This window comes from Crotalus tigris, unplaced genomic scaffold, assembly GCF_016545835.1.
Source record: "Crotalus tigris isolate CLP2741 ecotype Arizona unplaced genomic scaffold, ASM1654583v1 scf7180000018468.2839379, whole genome shotgun sequence".
Lineage (NCBI taxonomy): Eukaryota > Metazoa > Chordata > Lepidosauria > Squamata > Viperidae > Crotalus > Crotalus tigris.
The window spans coordinates 2139834-2161583 of NW_024097024.1; the positions used below are offsets into that span (position 1 = coordinate 2139834).

The window sequence follows — 21750 nt, forward strand, 5'->3', positions numbered from 1 at the left end:
TGCCTGCTACTGCCCAGGCCTATTGGAAGGAAATTGAAGCTATATATGTAATAACCTCCCTCATGGTATTGGATCAAAATGTCTTATTCTTTCAAGGTTGAGTTCTTGTTGGAGCCTTGCAGGTTGCTGTTCTGCATCTAGGTCATGACAGCCCACCAGCAGAGCGTTTTGGTCCATTTAAGACTTAGCAGTAGATGGCTAGAGATTTCTGGTGGCCACATTACAGGACAGAAGTAGAGCAATATGTTGTTTTATGCCCTTTGCTGCTGGTCAAAGAATGTTCCAAGAAAGCCAGTTCTCTGGTGCTATGTAACTTACCATCAAGACAATTGGACTAAATTTCTGGCTTCAGAGGAATGTGCCTAAAAACAGTGAACATCACATCTCTATACAAATAACATCATTCTTATTAATTATGGTTTCCATCTCTGTTTTTTTCCCCTGTGGATTCCCCTACCTAATCAATTACATCTGCAATTAATGCTTGCAGGAACTGAAGGCAATCCACCAAATCCTTCAGATATGGAAAGCAAAAAAATAAACCTTTTGCTGATCAATATCAATAAACTGCAGCTGCCTGATTAATTGGAGACTAATTAAAGCTATGAATAACCCAGTAAGCTATCATGTTAAACTACCTGCATCAAATAAAGTATACCATGTCTTCCATAGATCATTGTTGGCAGTTGGTGTTCCAGTGTCTCATTGTTCAAATTCTTTGCCTCCACCACCTATCATGATAAATGATGAGCCCAAGTATGAGGTGGCACATATTTTGGACTCCAATAAGTATCAACACTGATTAAATTGTTTGATAGACTACAAGAGAAATGGCCCAGAAGAATGGTGGTGAGGATGCATTCCAAGTTCATGCTCCACCTCTGATATGTCACTTCCATAATACTTCCAGAAGCATAAGCTTCCAGCTGAGATTGGATGGAGTTCTGGGGAGGAAGATAGTGCCATGACCAAGGACTCAGACTCTTTAAGAAGCTGCTCTAACTGAACATGTGGAATATCAGCCTCAGGAGACTCTTATCAAGAGTCACCTGAGGCTGATCAAACACAGGCACCATGGGAATGGCTGGAGCTGTCAGCTTCACCTTCCAAGTTCTCAGATTCAGAGAGTAGAGCAGAGAACAGAGTACAGGTGCTCAATGAGGCTTCTTGTCAAACAAGGGAGTAACACTCTTGATTAAAGATAGCTGTCTGCAGCCTAATTTAAAAGGCAGCTTTATCTGTTACTTTATTAGAGACAACTGTGTGATTTCTTCCTTTGGCATATCATTCTTGTGAATCTTCCTCATGAAACTCTGACCTTGGAGTGGCTGACAAACCTAACTCTCTGAACTTTGGACTGGATTTTAATTACTCTTCTGCATGTTCCTGTTAAAAGCAAAATTGCTCAGACAAGATTTCCAGAGATTGTTTTGATTTATATTCTTTTCCTTGACTGCCGTTATCTATTTGCCTTGAGTAAATTGCTATTTTTACCAGCAACTGTGTGTGAGTTTTAAACTGTAATGGTATGTGGGAATGACCTTGGAAAATAGGGAAGAGGTACTGCCTAGGGAATGATGAGATAAAAGATGGCATAACTCTCGACTGCATAATATGTACAGAAGGAGAGACGCAAAAGGGAATCTTCCTAACTTTTCAGGCTATTAAAAGAGACAGCAGGAGGTTTTCATTATCAGACTTGCAAGATTCTATTAATGTAGCCTAAGGCAGAATTAGATCATTTGGTTGTATTTGCAGTCTGGCCTACCTGGAAAGAGGACAATTTCATCCTTGAGAGGTGCTGAACAGAATTATTCTAGTGAAACAGAATTAGTGATGGAGATTCATCTCTTTTATCATAATTTTGCTAAATGCTTTTGAGAAAAGTATTGCTACACAGACTTGGACATACAATTAAACATTTATGGAAGACATTTTAGAGTGCTGCCAATTTGGTGTTTTGGGAATAGTTCCAGTTAGTGTGCACTGAAATTCCTCACAATGTACAGCTTGATTCTGTTGTGGCTAATAAATACTAATTAGGTGCATAAAATTACTAATAAAATGGTGAGATCATTTTCAAGGACACAGAAGGACAGCTTATGCTGAAGAAGACTCCTCCACTAATTCCAAGTATAGATAAACACTAAGGTATTTGAGACAGGTTGTTGGTTAGTTTTAAGTGTTTTCAGAAGAAACAGATTATCTGGCTGTGGAATTCTGGGAGTTGAAGTCCACATGCCTTAAAATTGTCAAGGTTGAGAAACACTGATCTAGAACAGTTCCAGCATTATGTTGATTATCCTTATAGATGATCTGCAGAAAGAGAGAAATGTGAAAGTATAACCATGTACTTCTGGATCTCTGAATCACATTAGATAACTACTGATTGTGCAGTAATATTTTGTTGGGCTGGCTGTATGGTGATAGTTGGAATCACAATATTGTGTATTTAGGGAACTTGGTCAGCTTCATTATTAAAGTGTGGAGTATCCAAAGGATCCATTTTGTGACCTGTGTTTAATGTCAGCACGAAATTGCTTAGTGAAATAATTAGGTAGTCAGTTGCATCAGAGCTAGGTTCTATACTTTGAATTCTGTAATGGTATGATGAGGACTAATAAATTGAGGCTGAATCCTGTTAAGATGCTGTTGTTTTTTAAGCATTGTATTTAATATTTATTTAAATATTTAATCTCACCTTTATTTATAAATAATTCAGTCTTGAAATTTAAAAAAGGAAAAAAAAGCATTCCCCCATATTTTACATCAATCAAAACTAATGTGACAATGTCATGTTGTACAGATAGTTGCTACTTATTGACTACTTGTTCAGAGACTGTCTGAAGTTACAATGGTGCTGAATTTTTAATTCTTCAATTTTGTTAATTTTAAATTTAAATTTGTTTATAATATCACAAATCACATATATAGATTATATTTATTTTATTTTTTATTTAAAACATTTATACAGCCACCCATCTTTCAGCAAACTCTGATGGCCCCCAATCAAAAATTAAAAGACATATAAAATCATATTAAAGCTGTAAAACTCAGTAAACATATTAAAGAATTAAAAAGAATAAAAACCTGGTGCCAAATCAGTTTGATTTTCTGATCTTACAATGTTTGATGGAAAAGTCAGAGATTTAAAGCCTTAGGAAGGCTAAATAGGTGGAGACCTACTGAACTTCAGGCAGATATTCTGCAGATATCTGGGCCTGGGCCATATAGGCCTTTAAAGGTGATGAGCAGCACCTTGAATTGCATCAGGAAAGAAGCTGGAAGCCAATGCAGCTCATGCAACAGAGGTTTTACATAGACAAACCTAGGGGCCCCCTTTACTGGGCTTGCTGCTGCATTCTGGATTAATTGAAGGTTCTGGGTGGTCTTCAAGGGCAGCCCTATGTAGAGTGCATTGGAATAATCCAGATATTCTTGTTTTGCTTGCACTCTTTATGTTGTAAATTGCCTAGAGTAGCCCCATGGCGAGATAGGTGGCAAATAAATTTAACAAACACAAACAAACAGTTTAACCGAACTGCTTAGGCTTGCCAATATATATCCAGTGATTTCAAGATATCCATCGTGATAGAAAGTTTGATTGTTTGATACATGAGGAAATGCATCTCACCATGTTCTGCATACCTAATTTATAATATATAAACTGAATTTGGTTTAAAAGTTTTAACAGCCCAGTTGGATTAGAGTCTATAGTAATTCACTATTGCCATAACAATCAACCCAACACTCATAGCCATGGAGCAAAGACTGGTGACCTTGAGAGAATCTTACAAATTTGGAATCCTATGTTTCTTCTTGGAAGTATTTCTGACTGAATTTATTGCAACATTTCAGAGTAGACATATATAGAATTAATACTGTTGAAGGTATTAAGGTTTTTAATGAGTGGTAGACGGCTGCTAGCAGCTAACCTTCTGAATTTTATTAGAGCCATTGCAACTTTTTCCATAAACAGGTTTTCTACTATAACTACATTTAGAAAATTGGGAATTATTATTGCCATTATTTGCGGATTTATGTGGCCATATTGGACAACTGGAATATGTATAACACTGTTGCATTTTTCAGTGCAGTCCTTTTTTGATAAACAATGTCTTCTGTCCTATGAAATTATGTGGTTGTGTTTTCAATTATCTTTGTTCCATGATTTTGTGACTAATAGTGTGAAAAGAGAAAATGAGCAGCATATGTACCCTGACAGAATGCGTATGATTACATTTGTTTGGATGTTTTCGTTACAATTAATTAGCTGGGCTTTTTATGTGGCGTTTGTTTGTTTGTTTGTTTGTTTGTTTGACAAGATGCTTTCTACACACCTTTTGCTGCTGAACTGAGTTGGCTTTTTTCTTTCTGTTAAGTTCAGCAAACTGTTGCTTGCTCTTGCTATCCCCAGTGGTCTGGTAGTGAAGTCCCTTGGTGATGATGCTCTTGAATCAGAAAGCATACAGCCTATTTCATTAAACTTTCCTAATAGGTGATTCCAGGCCCTGTCCTACACATTTCTTCGAGGCAGGTGAGCAGGTGGGCTTCAGAAATGCATGAACAAATCAGTGAATTTTGATTGTTTTGCATAGTGTGATACATAAATCATCTCTTACTGCAAGCCATTAACGATAATCCAGAACAGCCACCACATTGAAATATCTTACATTTTTTTATTGTTTCCAGAGAAAACAGACTGTTTCTTGATGGTAAAAGAAACATGGTCCTATGTAATTTTTGGGACAACAAATCCCATAAAGCAGCAATGTCATGGTGCTGGAGCTTTTAAAATTATAGTACAAAATTGTGGGCTATACTAAGTTTAGGCATAGTCAACAAGTCTTTGCTACCATTTGTCAGATTGATTCTTTCTGCAAGTATTTCATTTTAGATCAAGACTAATATTAACAATTTCACATCACAACTGTGTTGAAATCTCGCTACAGGCCTGAGGTCTATTTAAAAGAAGCACTGAAAACCTAAAAATACTTATTTTGTATAGTTACGCGCAGTACTTAAATTTGGTCTCAGAATAATGGGATCCATGAATGTTAAAATGATGCCAGCCGGTCATACACAAATTATTGTGTTTTATAGACTCAATTTCATTTTCAAAAGCAAAGAAAGAAATCTACATTATGTTTTAGAAACTGTATATATGCCTTTTTATAGTAAAACATTTTTGGCAATTCTATACAATATTACTCTTATCTTTTTATCTCATTTGTTCATAATAGAACATAATTATGTTCTAATTACATTCAGTCTTAATGTTTATTTTTTGTAATGCATGGAATATTACATGTGCTTCCAAAATAACAATTACACAATTGTTTATGCAAGCTTATTATAATATAAGTGTGCCATATTGCTAAATAGAAAGCAACCTATGGATCCATTACCGTAGTTCTTAAGGATTGTTTCAAATTGGTAAAAACTGGAACTTTGAATCTGTTTTATCATTCACAAAACAGAAGCAGATCTTTAGGCAGAAATGTTAAAGTGTTTCTACTTTTAATTGGGCAGCCTTTAAGAAAGGTTTTCACAATTTTGTGATGGGGTAAGTACAAATTTGCTAATTTCAATAACATTTTTTTCTTCTAGATGTGTGCAATTAGAGCATGACTTGATTAGCACCTAAAACCCTTTTTAGAACTCAGAATAATAAAGTGAGTTGAGGTCCTAAACTGAATTCTTTTGGATTTCTTTAGAATTAGTATTAAAAGATTCCTTGCATATCATAAATGTCTGCTTTCATTTGGAAGGATATGTAGAGTACCTGATGGTACAATTTCTAGCAATTTTTTGCAGCATAGTTTAAATTATTGAAGGATGGCCTATTTCTTCTATTTTTAACATGTGTGGCAATTCTGACTAATCTGATTGATGGGAAGTGTGTTTTAATTAGATAAGAAACAGAAGAAGTAAACCACTAAGGCTAACCAATCAAATGATAATGTGTGGGTATTTTGTTTTTAAAAAATTGAAGTATGTATGTAAATATATAAGTTACAAATAAACACAAGATAATAGCTTATCTAAGCAGGCTAAAATTCATGGAAGATTGCTTGATGTTTATAAATTTTAGCAGTCTGTACAAGATATATAGTGCAATAAATGCTTGTGGGTTTTTTTTCCTGTTCTAAGGAAATTATCTGAGAATCAAAAATACATGATGTGATTAAAAGTTCTTAAAATGTGAAAGGCATAATGAAAAGCTTCCTTTTCCATTACAGTATTCAACTCAAATGCATTTTAGTTACTGAGAAATTTAGACCCTCTGGAATCAACTTAACATTCTTGGTTTCTTCTGCTGTTTCTTCATTTCCTTTGGGTTTCTTTTTGCTGCATTTCTGTTACAAAGCAAACATTGATTTTATCCATTTTAACTTTTTTTTCAGAACAAGCAGAAAGTATTGGCTTCAAAAGATGCGGAAAACTCAGTCACAGAAGACCTTGTAAAGGGGCAAGATTCTGGGGTGACAGATACCGGACAGTCCATTCAGTCTGAAGAAACATCAAATAGGACAAAGCAAGTAGAGAGAGAGCATGACCTTCAGCAGGCAGATAATTTGTCTGCAAATCAAATTGAATTAAACATCCCTTTATCTCCAGAGGCTTTAGCTGTTCGCCCACATGGGGACTATAATTTGGTGAATTCTCTGCTCAACCTTACCAAAAGCCCCGTGAGTGTCTATTTATTATAGCAGGATTAATATTGGATTAAAGAGGGATATCATTTCTCTGGTGGTTGTTTGGCTGCTGAGTAATCATGGTCACTACAGATCCACTTTAACCAAAACTCACAGGAATTCTCACAAAATTGCGGTTTTCAAACTGTGGATCAGGATTTCTAGTAAAGTCTTGTAAGCTACTGGGGGGAGGGGGAGGCAAATGTCACACTGAGTAGGCAAAGTGGGAATGTTCTCCACACACTTTCTAGGCTTTGCTTCTCATTACCTCTGGAGGGAGGGGCTTTCATACAGCTAAGTCTGAGAATCCTTGATGTATATGGAAGAAAGATAATTATTAAAAGCGGTTTATCCCTTATACAACATTAACGTCAACACCAACAAAATCATTAGTTTTCTTTGCATAAGAGTCAGTACATTAATTTACTATTTTCAGAAAGCTATACTTCAGAGTTAGAGAATCACTATTGTAAGTTCCTTAAGTCTTGCTCTGAATGATGTCCTATTAATACCCAATCTATTAAATAATGCTTGAGATTAGCAAGAACTTTTAGACCTTGTTAAAGCTATCTCCATTTTGTTAGCCATGTTACCTGCAGATGATAGAAATGTGATGAAACCCATTTACTTTTTTTAAAGGTTAGTAAAGCTGCATTTGAGAATGCCAACTTCTTTTTAATTATTCTGTAAATAGAGTCAATCCTGATAGTGGTTGTCTTATTTAATAAATAAGTAAAATTAATCCTACACATACATTCATGCCATATTATGTAATCAATTAATAATCTATTATGTCAACCTCTACGTTGTGTTTTAGCCTAGCTGTCATATTTTTTTTTTAGACTAGGCCATGGAAACTATATAATTAGATGTGCATCAACTTTTTTAGAGAGATAAATAACCTTTATTGTCATTTTTTACTGTGGGCGCACTAGCACACATTAAAAATGAAATTCTGTTGTCTGCTCTCAAAAGTATACACATAAATAACACACATATAAACATGCTATATACATGTGTATACCTACACCCTTACATATAAATACATATAAATATTAATTACTGTCCCATCTTGAATACGTAGTGGGAAGGGGAAGCTTGAGAGTTCAGAAGATTGATGCTATATGGAACAAAATTGTGATTGAATCTAGATGTTCTGCTTCGGATACCACGTAGCCTCCTCCCAGAAGATAACAAGGAAAACAGGTTATGAAGAGATGTATAGTGTCCCAGACAATCCTGTGGACCCTGCTGAAGCAACACTTATATGCTATGTCTTGGATAGAAGAGAGTAAACTGTCAATAATCTTTTCTGCCATCCTCACCACTCTCTGCATTGCCTTCCTGTCTAAAGCAGTGACGTTATCAGAGCAACTTAGTGAAATGTGTTATTCTTCCTTCACAGGATGGCCGAATAGCAGTGAAAGCTTGTGAAGGTCTCATGCTTCTAGTGAGTTTGCCTGAACCTGCAGCTGCCAAGTGCTTAACACAGAGTACATGTTTATGTGAACTGCTGACAGATAGGCTGGCCTCTCTTTACAAAGCCCTCCCTCAGTCAATGGATCCTTTAGATATCGAAACAGTTGAAGGCATTAACTGGGGGTATGTTCTGTCCTTGCATGTTTGTATTACATTGTGGACTCTTGGAAATGTTTGAGTTATTTCTAAGCCATAGATTGATTTATATGTATAACCTACCTTATACTTGAGATTGGTTAAAATTTAAATGTGTCTCAGTTGGAAAAAGTATCACTATCAATATAATAATGAAAATTGTCTAAATGTTTAGAATTATTGTTTATCATTATGCTATAATGGTAGCAAATATCAAATATGTTTCATTTGCCTTCATTTCCTGCACTCTAGTTTGGACTCCTATAACTATAAAGAAGATGCATCTGCTTTCCCAGGCAAAAGAGCTCTGATTTCATTTCTATCCTGGTTTGATTACTGTGATCAGCTTATTAAGGAAGCTCACAAGGTTTGTAATACTTGTATCAGTCATTGCCAAAACAAGTTCACAAAGCTATGGTTTGTAAATCATGAAGATGACATCTTGATATTCTCTGTTTTAGACAACTGCTGTTGCCATGGCAATCTCAGTGCGGGAGCGTTTTTTCATTGACGTGATGGAACCTCAACTAATGCAAACGTGAGTAGTCTTCCATTGAAAATGAACTGGACTTTCTCCCATCCTTTTTTTTTTTTTTAAACGAAGGAACCCACGTCATTCAATTTGTTTAAAAAAATGTTTGTTATGATCAGTTCAGAGATTGGAATTCTTACTTCAACTGCCCTGTTGCATCGTATCGTTCGTCAAGTCACATCAGATGCCTTAGTTCATGAAATGGTTTACTTCATCCTTGGAGAGCAGCGGGAGCCAGAAAAACTAATGGATGTCAACAGGCACCCATTGCGACATCGCTTAATTGAGCACTGTGATCACATTTCAGATGAGGTAAGAAGCTCAAATTTAGCAAGTACATAGTGCTGTTGTGAAACAACCAGTGTTCAGATGTGTATTAATAAGTTAACTTTTAAATGGTGAACAGTTCATCTTTAGACACCAGATAAACGTGTGTGTGCATGTGTCTTTGTGTATGTGTACATACGTATATATTGAGTACAATTGAAGGTTATACTACTGCACCTTCTAATAGTCTCATTTCTAAGTGGACAGACCACTCAGGATAAATAATTCAGAGTAACCCATAAAGTACTAAAAAGCAAATACTAAAAAGTCTGTATGCAATCCCTAGCATACATATGTGCTTCTTTTCCTATTTGACAAATATAGGATACTAGCATTTTGGGAGGTGATGCAGAGATGGGTAAGAGAGGAAATGGAAAATTATGAGGTAGAAATGCCTGTCAGCACTTTCAAAGGCTAGGCAGGTCACTGATAACCTAAAGTGCTCTGCAGGTCTAGCAATTAGAAGACTAATATCTCAAGATTTGCCTCAGACTAGCAAGCCTGTAATATTCACTTAAGTGCTACTTTGAACTTGTGGCATGTGTGTTGTTTCCATTCTCTAAGCAAAATACTTAGAGAAAGTTGTGGTCCTCCACTTGTTGAATTACAACTTCACTAATAGCTATATAAACAAGACTAATTCAGTACTGGAAGTATGACAATTTTCCATCCCTAACCTAGAATAGTTCATTCAGATGGATTCCCAAAATAATTTTACAGCAGCTTTTCCTAACTTTCCATCTGTAGTGAGCCACCAAATTAGGAGATAGTAACAATTGTGTTTCTCTGAACCAAAACCTATTTTCTAAGCACAGATTGCAGTTCTGAGTATTAAGTATATCTCTCTCTGTGTGTTAGCCTCTACAGCTGTTCTATCAGTGACGAGCATAATAATACTGAGAATCCATGTGAAAAAGGCAATTATCTTTTAATGTCTTTTTTCCTTTACTTCTATAGATCAGCATAATGACCCTCAGAATGTTTGAACATCTTTTGCAAAAGCCTGATGAACACATTCTTTATAACCTGGTTCTTAGAAATTTAGAAGAGAGGAACTATACAGAATATAAACCACCATGCCAAGAAGATAAAGACGTGGTAGAAAATGGGCAGATACCAGGAGCAGTGTATGTTTTATTATGTTCTGAATTTCCTCTGAAGTAGCTATGTTTCATTAGCACTTTTTTAGAACTAAAATTATTTTAGTTTCAGGTAGGTTTATTTTAATAAGCAAATAATTGAGAATGTAGATTTAATGTTTGAATGTGTTATTTTAATAGGTGATGAGTATTTCAGAAGTAGTAATAAAATCATGAAAGTTTGTTTAAAAATACTGCTGTTTAATGCAATACATACAAATGAAGAATGTACATCTACCCATTTCATGGTAACCTTATCTGCAGCAGGATATCTCAAAGACTGTTATTCAAACTCTTGTCATCTCTGATTAGATTAATTTACTGGGTTTGGCCCTTGAAGACCATTGAAAAATTACAGCTGGTCTAGAATGCTGTGGCTTGCATGCTTACTAACCAGTCTTGGTATTGCTATGTTACACGATTGCTGCAGGACTCACCCAGGCTGCCACTATATTTAATTTTTTTAAATTAATTTTTATTGAATAATTTTGTTACAAAATAATACATTAAAAAGAAAGAAAAGTGATAAGTAATTAAGAAATAAATAAAAGGAGAGAGAAAAGAAAGAAAAATGAAAGTTAAAAAAAAGAGTGGTTTCTAATTTTTTTTAACAGAAGTCATAACTGCATTTCGATTTTATTCTCTCTAAGGATACCTTAAGAGAGGTTCCCTTTTATCTACCTTTTCCAATAATCAAACCCCATAAATCACAAGTTCATTTTTTTCTATTTTTAGAAAAAAATCTATAAAGCGTTTTCAATGACTAACAAATGTAGTTATTGTCTTTTCCGTAATGAAACAAGTCGATTATGCCATCTCTGCAAATACTGTCATCTTCACCAACCATTTCTCCATTGAGGATATTTCAGAGGATTTCCATCTTTGCACATATACATTTTGCTGAAGTTAGCACGTAGAAAAAAAGTCTTCCATAAGACTTTTCTAATTGTCTATCCATTAGTCCCTACTAAAAAAGTTTTGGTTTCAGTGGAATGTTAATGTTTAAAATGCTTTTTTACAAGTCTGCCAAGCTTGATAAAATGACCCTTCATATTTTCCAGATCTCCTACATAGAGTTGAAGTATCTTTACACATTCTAAATAGTTTTGGTATCATGTACCAACAGTTTTATAAAAGTTACCTTGTATGTGTAATATAATATAAATTTCAGCCCACATATTTTCCCATTGGTCCCTCTGTATATTATAACCAAAGTTCTTAACACATTTTATCATACTCCCTTTATCTTATTTTTCCATTCAAATTTCAATAAAAATTTACACATTTTATATGTTGCATATAATTCAGTTTCAAATTTCATCTTAAGTTATTAGTTCCTAATGTCCTTTTGTCTACTTTGAATCTTTCTCTTAATAGAACATATGAAAATAATTGAAAATTAAATCCCTCTGCAATCAATGGATCTTTTTTCATCTTGTATTCTTTATATTCTTGTTCTGACAACTTTAGATGTGTTCATCATTTCTCTTCCCCTGCTTTTTCTTTCCTATAAACTTCTTCTTGTACTAAGACCCACAAAGACATTTTCAGGCACAGCCAGGGTTTGTATCTATTCCCTATTCTTAAGATGGCACTTGTAATATAATGGTTTTTAAAGTCTACTTTAACTTTGATGTACCATTAAAAACCATGCCATCCAAATCTCAGGTCATGTCCTTCTATTTATAAAATTCTTTTATTTTGCGTAACATCCACTCTTTCATACAAACCAAACAGCAGACTAAAAAGTACAACTTCAAATCAAGAAAGCCCAATTCTCATTCTTTTTCATCGTGAAAAAATTTACATTTTTCCCCTTGCCATATAAATATCTAGATATACAGTATCTTTCTGCAATTGCTTAAATGGTGCATTGGTTGTCAAAGTAGGCATTGTTTGAAACAGAAACATCATTCTAGGTAATTAATTCTGAAGTGGTTCACACTTCAAATATTCTGATAGTGGAAAGGCCTATTTTGCAATTGTTTTGTGACAGAATGTTTTCATATTTTTACTCGAGCTATTTTTGGAATATGTTTAAAAAGCTGCTCATGAGTTGAAGGCTGTAGCTGAAAGGAAAAGGAAGTAGAAATTGTACAAGATGGATGTAATTTTTTTCAGATTGCAGACATAAAGTTGTCTTTCAAAAAGAAAGCATTAACTTTTTAACAAAGGAAACCCAAGTTCTATTCTTTCCTCATTTTGCCACAGAGACCTGGAAGAAGATCCTTTGTTTACAGATCTTTCTCCTGATACTATATTGTCAAATCAAGAGTGGCTTAGCGCTTCACCACCTACAACTCCCGATCATCCAAAAAATGATGGGAAGACTGAAGTCCATAAAATTGTAAATAGGTGTGTTAAATTTACTAATATTTGTTCTTAGGTTAGTAATACTATAATACTTGCCTTAGGTTTCCGCAATAAAATCCAATACTTATGACTAGTAAAGTATGTATTTTAGTAATTGTTTGTTATATTCATATATGACCTTCCAGAAGTAAATGTGATATTCACAGCATTTTTTTTTTGTCTGGTTTTTCTCAAGAATGACCTTGTTTTTACGTGCATTACATAAGCATATTGTTTAACAAATCTTGGTTTAGAATACTTTGGACGTAGTGGACAAAAGCTTTGCCCTTTATACATATATGTATGCTAAAATCTCATTCACTATTTTACATGAGCATAGAATCCCATTCCAATGTTATGCATTCATAAAATGCACATGAACATATTCATTTCAGATTTAACAACATTCTGATTTAGTGGGATACTCATTGCCACATTACTGTGTTAAATCAAGAGTTTACTATAAGGTAGACCTGAAGGTTTCAAGGGGAGCAGATTAATTGATTACTTTTTCTGATGAACATTGAAGCTATCATGTGACAGTATGGGTTAGAGTTAGGAGTCTTGTAGTGCATGTGTATTCACTGAGCCTGAGAGAAAATCGAAAAGATAAAGTGTTTTTTAAGATAGAGAACTAATAGATAGCTTTGAATATAATGAATCAGCCAGAAGGGAATGACTGACTTTCATTTGTGAGCTGGATTCCTGAATCTTTAATTTAGTATTTAAAGCCGGTTTTAATATATTCAAAATCACACAATTAGTTATAATTAGTTACAATTGATTATGCTGCAATATTCACTCTTCAACCGCTGCATTAAGAAAAATGCCAAAACTATTACAAATAGCTTCTTAGAGTACAGAATTTCAATAGAAATCTAAGTATGAAACCCTGAGAGATATGCCATTAGATGGTAATGCTTATTCCTTAAATTCATTTGAAAAATCAGCTAAATGTCCTTTTTGCTCTTTATGTCTAGCAGGGTTTTTTCCCCTTCTTAATAGAACCAACATAGTTTGTTGTAATTCCAATGAACAGTTAAGATCTCAGTCTTGATGGGATGTGCACCTGCAGCAGCATCAGAGGGGGAGGATTTTGCCGAGCTTTCCAAGGAAGGGGCCTAGATCAAGAGACTGCCCAGTCTTGAGCTGGGGGGGGGGGGAAGGATTGTTGAGCGTAACAAACCCTAGAATCTATCATGATATGTCTGATACCTTAGAAAGTTACAGCTTTAATAGAAAATTACAGCTTTAGTTTGGCAAGATTCTATTAGTCTAAGCAAATAAAGAATTCTACCTGATTGGATCTCACTGTTTTGTCTCTGGGCTTTGTCCTAACACAGCCAGAATGTTTGGTTGAGACAATTTTTGTTTTTACTAAACCCAACATCCGTTTTCCTAAAGTAATTATTTTATTCATTCAACCATAGATTTCATTATCATTTGTAAATATTACACAATGATATTATCCATAATTTTAGAAAGAAGTCCTTAATAAGATATTCATACAGGTTTTGTAAGTATTATATTTATATTATTAGCTTGCTATTTTCAAGTGAAAACTTAACAAAAAAAGGAAAAAAGTCCATTTTTAAAAAAAAAAATACATTAAATTGAATTAGTTTATAAATTAAATTTTGTATAGCAAAAGAAAAGGATAGATTTCAACATTTGTGCATATGTATATGTAAAATTGTGTGTATTACTTTGTGAATGAAATATATGAAATGCTCTTTTAATCATCGCACGATATCAATTTTTTCCGTTTTTTTTTAATTTATGTTTGGTTTTGCTCTCAAAAGGGCATATAACTTGATGGATAGGAAACTGAAATAAATATTGTGCCAACTGAAATAACAAAGAGTGGATTAAACATTGTTTTCCAGTAGTGCAAAGTTTCTGTAATCAGATTGAATGAAAGGCCTCAACAGATTTCTTTGTATTCAGTTTCACAGCAATCCATGTAACTAGTTAAATAGTGTTTGAGTTGCTCATTGTTGTAAAGACATAGAAAGAATTTGTTTTATATATATCTTTGTTTTGTATATCTTTGCAGTTTTCTCTGTCTTGTACCAGATGAAGCCAAATCTTCCTACCACGTAGAAGGAACAGGTTATGATACCTACCTCAGAGATGCCCATCGACAAGTAAGTAAAGACAGAAAATGCTATTTTATATATATGATGGTTTCAGACAAGGGGGAAGCAGAAGCCAACTTCACATGATTACATAATGATGTGACAATTTACTTTATTATTTTTTAAACCCAGCAACCACATAATAGTACATTTCATTCCTTATTTTATCTATCAAGCAGCATGAACTGAAGCAGTATTTGATTAGTAAATGGTTTACATTAGACATGGTTTACATTAAATTTTATAGCATCCTAATGTGCCTCAAGTTAGTACCTTAATTTTTCTTCATAAGTGATATTTGCGGTATAGTATTTAGTTTAAATATATAATTGTAGTCCGACAAAAAGAAAATAGCATTTATCAATTAAGTTCAACGTTTTTTACAATATTCTTAGAAGGATACTGTAATGCAGACAGACAGATAGATAGCCTTGCTTATCGCTATTTTGGGATTTTTTAAAGGGATCTTTAAAAAATAGTTGATTATTCAAGTGTTTCCTATTTGTTACTATTTGTTTTTTAATTTATTAATTAGTAATCACATGTTTCCTTCTTTAGTTTCGGGATTATTGTTCCATATGCTTACGATGGGAATGGCCAGGATCTCCTAAATTGTTGGAAAAGTGCAATTTAGAAACGGCATTCTTTGAAGGACATTTCTTGAAAGTTCTCTTTGATAGAATGGGCAAAATTCTGGATCAGGTAAATCTGCATTTTGTGCTGCTTCCTCTTGTGATGTAGCTGTTTTTAGGCAAAACATACCTAGTACAGTTACATTGTAGAGAGTGATTTTGTATACTTGAGAATTGATGAATGTTCCTAAACTCAGATTTTTTTTAAAAAAAAGGTCTTTCCCCAAATAGAAGAGTTAAGAGTCATGAAATCTGAACAGGCTAAAGGGAGAGGATAATATAAATTGTTGGTATGCTAGATTATACTAAAATAAGGGAAGCTAGCTGCATTTTTTTAAGCCTAAAACGCTAATCTAAATTCATTTGAGATTAAAATGAAAAACTTGATTTAATTATTTTAACAATAAGACTGTGAACATTTACTTACAACTGAATACAATTCTACTGACATAAGACTAATGTTATAAAACTAATGCAACCCGCAGTGGAGGGGAGGGGATGGTTTCATGTGAGCGGCCAGCAAGCGCACCTGCCACTCACTTAAATGGAGTGCACGTGCACTCGCCTGCTGCTCGCACAAGTGAGAATGCGCATGGTCTTGCCGGCCATTTCTACAGACCAGTTGCAAACTCCTTACAGCCTACTAGTGGGCCATGGCCCACAGGTTGGGGACCCCTGTTATAAAGCCTATGACATGGTGGTTTCCTGCTTTTTGGATCCATAAACGGCATTTCAGTGTTCTGACACAACATTGTATATGCTGTTAATCCATTAGTACTGGCCTCTTGAACTGAATAGTTGTTGTTTTTCCTGATTTTCTTTTACATAGAAACTGAAATTCTGTATCTAGAACTTCCAAATTACACGATTTTGCCTATCTTTTTTTTTTTTTTCAAAAAGTGATTTATTTCTTAAGTGCAAGATAGTTCCTGATTACGGATTTAGCCCATGTATTCCATGCATGTTCTCCTCTTGTTCTCAAGGCTAATATCCTCTTGATGCTTATACCAACATGTTAATATCAATAGTTTTTAGCTAATCACAAAATGTTTTCAATATTTTATGTAACTGGAATGTCTCAGAAGGCTCTAAGCGATCGGTGTGCAGCCACCTAGGCTGAAAACTTCTTGCTTTCTGTAGGATTTTTGCAGGACTTAATCTCTCTTACTGTTCTATAACAACTGAAACAAAGGATAAAGTGGACATTTTGCTGATCAAAAAAAATCCATTACAATAACTATAGATCAAACTATTTCTAAACACAATCTTTCTTACTAGGTTGCTAATATAATAACATTGGCATATGAATGTTCTCTTGAGCCATAGACAGGAAATGCTAACAAGCAAATGAATGAATGGTTGTACATTAGGAAAATTACTTTGTTCCATCACCCCAATTTTTGAGAATTTTACCTAATGATAATCTTCCCTTGATTATGCTAAAATATATTAAAGGACCAGAAGTAGGGACAGGAAGAAAATACAAATTCTTTGTGCTGCACTCAGCCTGCTATTAGCATTACAAGAGCAGCCATAAGAATCTCTCAATCACCACAAACGATCATCAGTATAGATGACAGTTGACTGATGTGTTGAATAGGACATTTAGAAACCTTCTGTCCCACATAGTCTAAACAGTAATAATTGATCCATTGTACACCTTCTGTCTCTTTTATGCTTACAGTTTGATAGTTTTAAATCAATTATAGCCCTAAAGAAATAAAACTGAAATCTCAACCATTGGCTTTCTTTGAGTAGTATAATGACTTTTTTTTTTGTCAAACAATTAAAGCCATGTGCTTGCATGGTTGATAAAAATTACTCATTGTAAATCTTGTGTATGGTTAAAAGCAAAGCTAGTAATTTTCTGCTTCTTGTATCTATGACAATGAATGTGTATATTTGGGAAATGTCTTCTTTTCTTTTTATCACACAGCCATATGATGTCAATCTACAAGTCACATCTGTATTGTCCAAGCTTTCCTTGTTTCCACATCCACATATTCATGAATACCTTTTGGATCCCTATGTAAATCTGGCTTCTGGCTGCCGTTCTCTTTTTTCAGTCATTGTTAGGGTAAGTATGCCATCTGATCAGACTCATAGTTGTGTAAATGTTAATGGTGTTGCTGCTGAGCAATTGGAAATGGAAGGCAGCTTTTATTCTTGTTAATGTTCATCATTTCGTCAACGCAATTTCATCAGATGGACCAGAGTGGGAATTTGATAGGGTTCTTGGGATCCATCTGTCTTACATGATATGCACAGTATTTCAGAAAGTTGAATTTTGATTTCTTATTGCCAGATTCAGATCCATATAATTACACTGACTCTTTGCTTCATTGTGTTCAATATTTTGTGGATAATGTACAGGTTGTTGGAGATCTGATGGTACGGATTCAGCGCATACCTGATTTCACACCTAAACTTCTGTTGGTCAGGAAACGTCTTCTTGGGTTAGAACCTGAAGGGCCTATGTAAGTATATTAATTGCCAGTCAAATACAGATCATTTCCTAATGACGTTGTGTGGCTTTTAAAATCTATTCCTTATCTTCACTTTACAGTGTTGACCACATGACATTACTTGAAGGTGTGATAGTATTAGAAGAATTTTGTAAAGAACTGGCTGCAATTGCATTTGTGAAATACCACTCTTCATCAGCACCATGAGCATCAATCAAAAACTTCACAATTATGTAGTGTTTCGGTGAGAAATGGGTAATAAATTTTCCCAGGCAAGAAAGCAAAAAAGCAAAACATTGCCATACATTTGGAAAATTTACATGGGACACATTCAAATTGTAGAAGTGTTTCATTCATTGGCAGAGGCAACTTGGAAATGCAAAACAGACGTCCTATCATCAATCCAAGGGATACTAGCAAAAAAAAGTTCAGCTTCAGAAGTTATATAGATTGGGACTTTAATTAAAATATTTTCTTTTAATAACATTCTGGAAAGTAGGAATTTTTAAATACACACACACACAAAATAGGCTTCATAGGTTTTAAATAATAGTTTTTCGTCATAGCTAAGGTGTGTTTTATCTCTTTATTATAAAAACCAGTAAGCGATTATATTGTTTTAAAATATTTCAGGCAATTGGGAAAATTCAAGAAGTTTCAGACTTTATAAACATGAGATTTTTTTTTCCCCATAATCTTTCATATTCTTTGAATACTTTCTCCCTAGTGATGCCAAGTTTAGACAGGTTTATTTGAATAACATTCATTATCTTTTGTTATGCTATATATAATTTTTATCTGATTTGACTGAGACATATTTTGTGCCTATTTAGTGTTGAAAATTCACAGGTTTTGTGCTGTTAAATTACTTTACTATCCAATTAATTTGAAAGGGTTATCATCTACCACAAGGGATAAGGAATACGTTATTTTACTCAGAATCCTTGAAGGCTGTTACAAATGAATTTACTTCTAGGTGTGATGTTAATGTTTACAGAAAATCATTACAACTCAGAGAGAGTAAAGAGCTCTTTATTTTGACATACCAAATAATCTAGGGTAGATGGCAAACTCAAATGCTCTTATTATTCATCTCTTCTGATCTTCCATGAACTGGGAACTCAGAATAAGTACAGACAAGTACATTGTTTACTCTTTATAATATTTTTATTGGTTTTGATCTCTATGTGAAAGAGTTGGGATTGATAGACTCATTACATGGGGGGAACTGGTCCCTTTATATCACTTTTACTTTATTTGTAGCACCATGAGTACAACATAATCAAGTTTAATCCAAAAGTTTCCTTTTTTAAAGTTTTCAGTATTTAATGCAATTTTAAATTTCTTCCTTCGTAATAATTTCCTTACATGTTTGCTAATTATTTCAGATATTATTTGGATTGGTGTAACTTTTTTGGGGGGGAATAGCTCTCTGATTTGTATTTTAAGGAAAAAAAACAGTATCTGCCTGGTTATAATGTTGCAGAAATTTGCCAGGATGAAAACAGATTGCTAGAGAACAGTGTAACTTTATATTTAAATAAATTAAATGTAGGGATTTACATTGTGAAAATTAAAATAATGTGAAAAAGTTGTCTAATAGGGCTGCCTCTCCACAGAGGGCTTTGTTTTTCTTAATGAATGTTTCTGAATTTGGCTGTTGAATTTGATTAGAAAAAGATAGACTCAGGAAATAGTTTTATGGAAATAGGTCCATCTATGAAGCATTTAAATATTATACAGGTATAAGTAATTTATATTGTTATTATAGATCTTTTAAATATAGTGGAACTTGAGTAAATGCATGCAAACTAGCCATACTCTTAAATTTTGGGTAACGTTCTTCAGTCTTGGGGAAATACTACCATTTGAATGCTTTAGCCATTTTGTGCTTTGTTGGCATTGTACTTTTAGCTGAAAAGTATAGTCCATGTTGTCCAGATAAAAAATACTGAACTACACAGATATCAAAGTGCCCCAAAGTAAGAAGAAAGAAATTCTTGTTTTGCTATTAGAAAGGTTACAGAAAATATCTAATATTTATATTCATATCTTCTAAAGCATTATAATTAATGCCTGAATTGTGTATGCCATACACATTAAGGAAGTACTAAATATGTTAATTTTGCCAGTAAATTCCTGACATATTAAGGAACCAAGATTTTCATGTATTCTTTAAGACTTACAGTTTAGGAGTTCTTTGCCATAATATGCATTTCAAAGCTAGAGAAAGCTTTTCACATTCTCTATTCATTAAGTTGTTTTGTGTATCCATAAAGTTTAGAAGAAACATTTTATTTTTGTAAAAACAGATAGAATTTTCTTTCCAGAATGGAGCTCTTTTAATCTTTTAAATATTTTGATTTCTATGCACTTTTTTTTAAAAAAAAAGCTAGTTATTTTCTTCCTTGAATTGTTTGAATTATGTATGTCATGACAACCATCAGCCTGAAGTGTTTGTTGTGTGTGTTCATATATGTGTATATGGCTATTTATTATTCACACAGGTAAACATACAATGCATTCTACAGAATTACCATTAGGGTTAAAGAGGTCAGAGGTATCTATTTGGTGCTTATTGCCATTACAGATATAGCATTGTTTATATGCATGAGTGGATGAAGAAAGCTGGAATTGTATGATTCTAATTTTAATTTTTATCCTAGATGCACAGTTATGTAAATAAAGGACATTTTTCATCTTTCTGCCAGGAATTGTATCTATGTTAGATTAGTTTCTGATGTTGAATATGTAATAACATGAGAGAATGAGTAAGATAGCTGTTTCTTTTTAAACTAATTTTATTATAAGTGTATTAGTGTAGTAAATCACATTTTTTCTTTGTTGCATTCTCATACTATTATTCATTCGTGCAATTTCAGAGTTGTGATGCAAGATACAACTTCAGGCTGATTGTACATTACCTGTTTACATATGTATATTTGTATATTAATGGACTAAACCCTAGTATTTGCTTGCAGTGTTACCAGGACAAAGATCCCAATATTGTACAATCATTATGGTATTTCTTTAAAAATGGCTGCTTTCTAGGAGTTGCTGAATCTCCTATCAGTCTTAAACTAACATCCTCATTTAACTTGTTGATGCAAACAATGCAACACTGTATTTTCATTGGTCACTCAGTATGAAAAAAATGGATTACTATCATTTAACAAACACATCAACATAGCTATGATTAATAATCCCTATTCCATGTTGCCTGCTGTACTGCTATGAAAATTTCTCTCATCCATTCATGAGTTGAGGTCCACACACTGCTCCACTTTATATCAAATGTAAAATGTTCCTCAAGCCCTTCCTACTGGATTTTGTCTAGTCTGATGATACTGTTTGCCAAAGTTTAATAGATTCTTGAGGAGCTGTTGGAATTGCCACATTATAGAACAATTATAACTTATGTCATACAATTCAGTTGAAAGATTTTTATGTTGAAAATGTGCATGAAGGACTTAAAAGGGATATTCATAAAAATAAAAAAATGTAATTTAAACAAGTGACTGCTTATTTTTATAGTTTTTCCTTTTCTATGGAGAAGGGGCCGCCAGAGTAAAAAGATCTTGTTTTCATATCTTTGGTTTGTCTGTCCAGCCTCTCAATTCAGAAACTTTCAGGGCGAACATGGTGACCCTGCAGATATTGGTGGCAGCCCTGATTAGCCTTATTTCCTTCCATGGTTTTACTGGTTTTTGAATAGCTATAAGAAAGCAGAATGTTTTATCTTATTATTTACCCATTAGCTTTTATGGAAATAAAGCAAGCACGAAGTATAGATTTCTGACAATCTCAGAAGTGCATAGATTGAATATTCCAGGAAAACAAATCAACAATTGAC

General features: G+C 33.8%; 1 protein-coding gene across 3 annotated transcripts in view; it reads left to right on the forward strand.

Moving 5' to 3' along the window:
• The window catches only part of FHIP2A (FHF complex subunit HOOK interacting protein 2A), a 35111-nt gene extending 13700 nt beyond the window's left edge, over positions 1-21411 (forward strand). For 2 of the 3 annotated variants that reach the window (XM_039352763.1, XM_039352764.1), the window contains 13 exons: positions 4499-4537; positions 6408-6692; positions 8104-8300; positions 8565-8679; positions 8774-8850; positions 8964-9156; positions 10129-10298; positions 12522-12665; positions 14719-14809; positions 15359-15502; positions 17369-17509; positions 17806-17909; positions 17999-21411. In XM_039352763.1, the coding sequence (XP_039208697.1) occupies positions 4499-4537; positions 6408-6692; positions 8104-8300; positions 8565-8679; positions 8774-8850; positions 8964-9156; positions 10129-10298; positions 12522-12665; positions 14719-14809; positions 15359-15502; positions 17369-17509; positions 17806-17909; positions 17999-18104 (1806 nt within the window). In that variant the 3' untranslated portion in view covers positions 18105-21411. The remainder of the gene's footprint in view (positions 1-4498; positions 4538-6407; positions 6693-8103; positions 8301-8564; positions 8680-8773; positions 8851-8963; positions 9157-10128; positions 10299-12521; positions 12666-14718; positions 14810-15358; positions 15503-17368; positions 17510-17805; positions 17910-17998) is intronic. The other variant, XM_039352765.1, reaches the window with a different exon arrangement.
• The last annotated feature ends 339 nt before the right edge of the window (positions 21412-21750 follow it).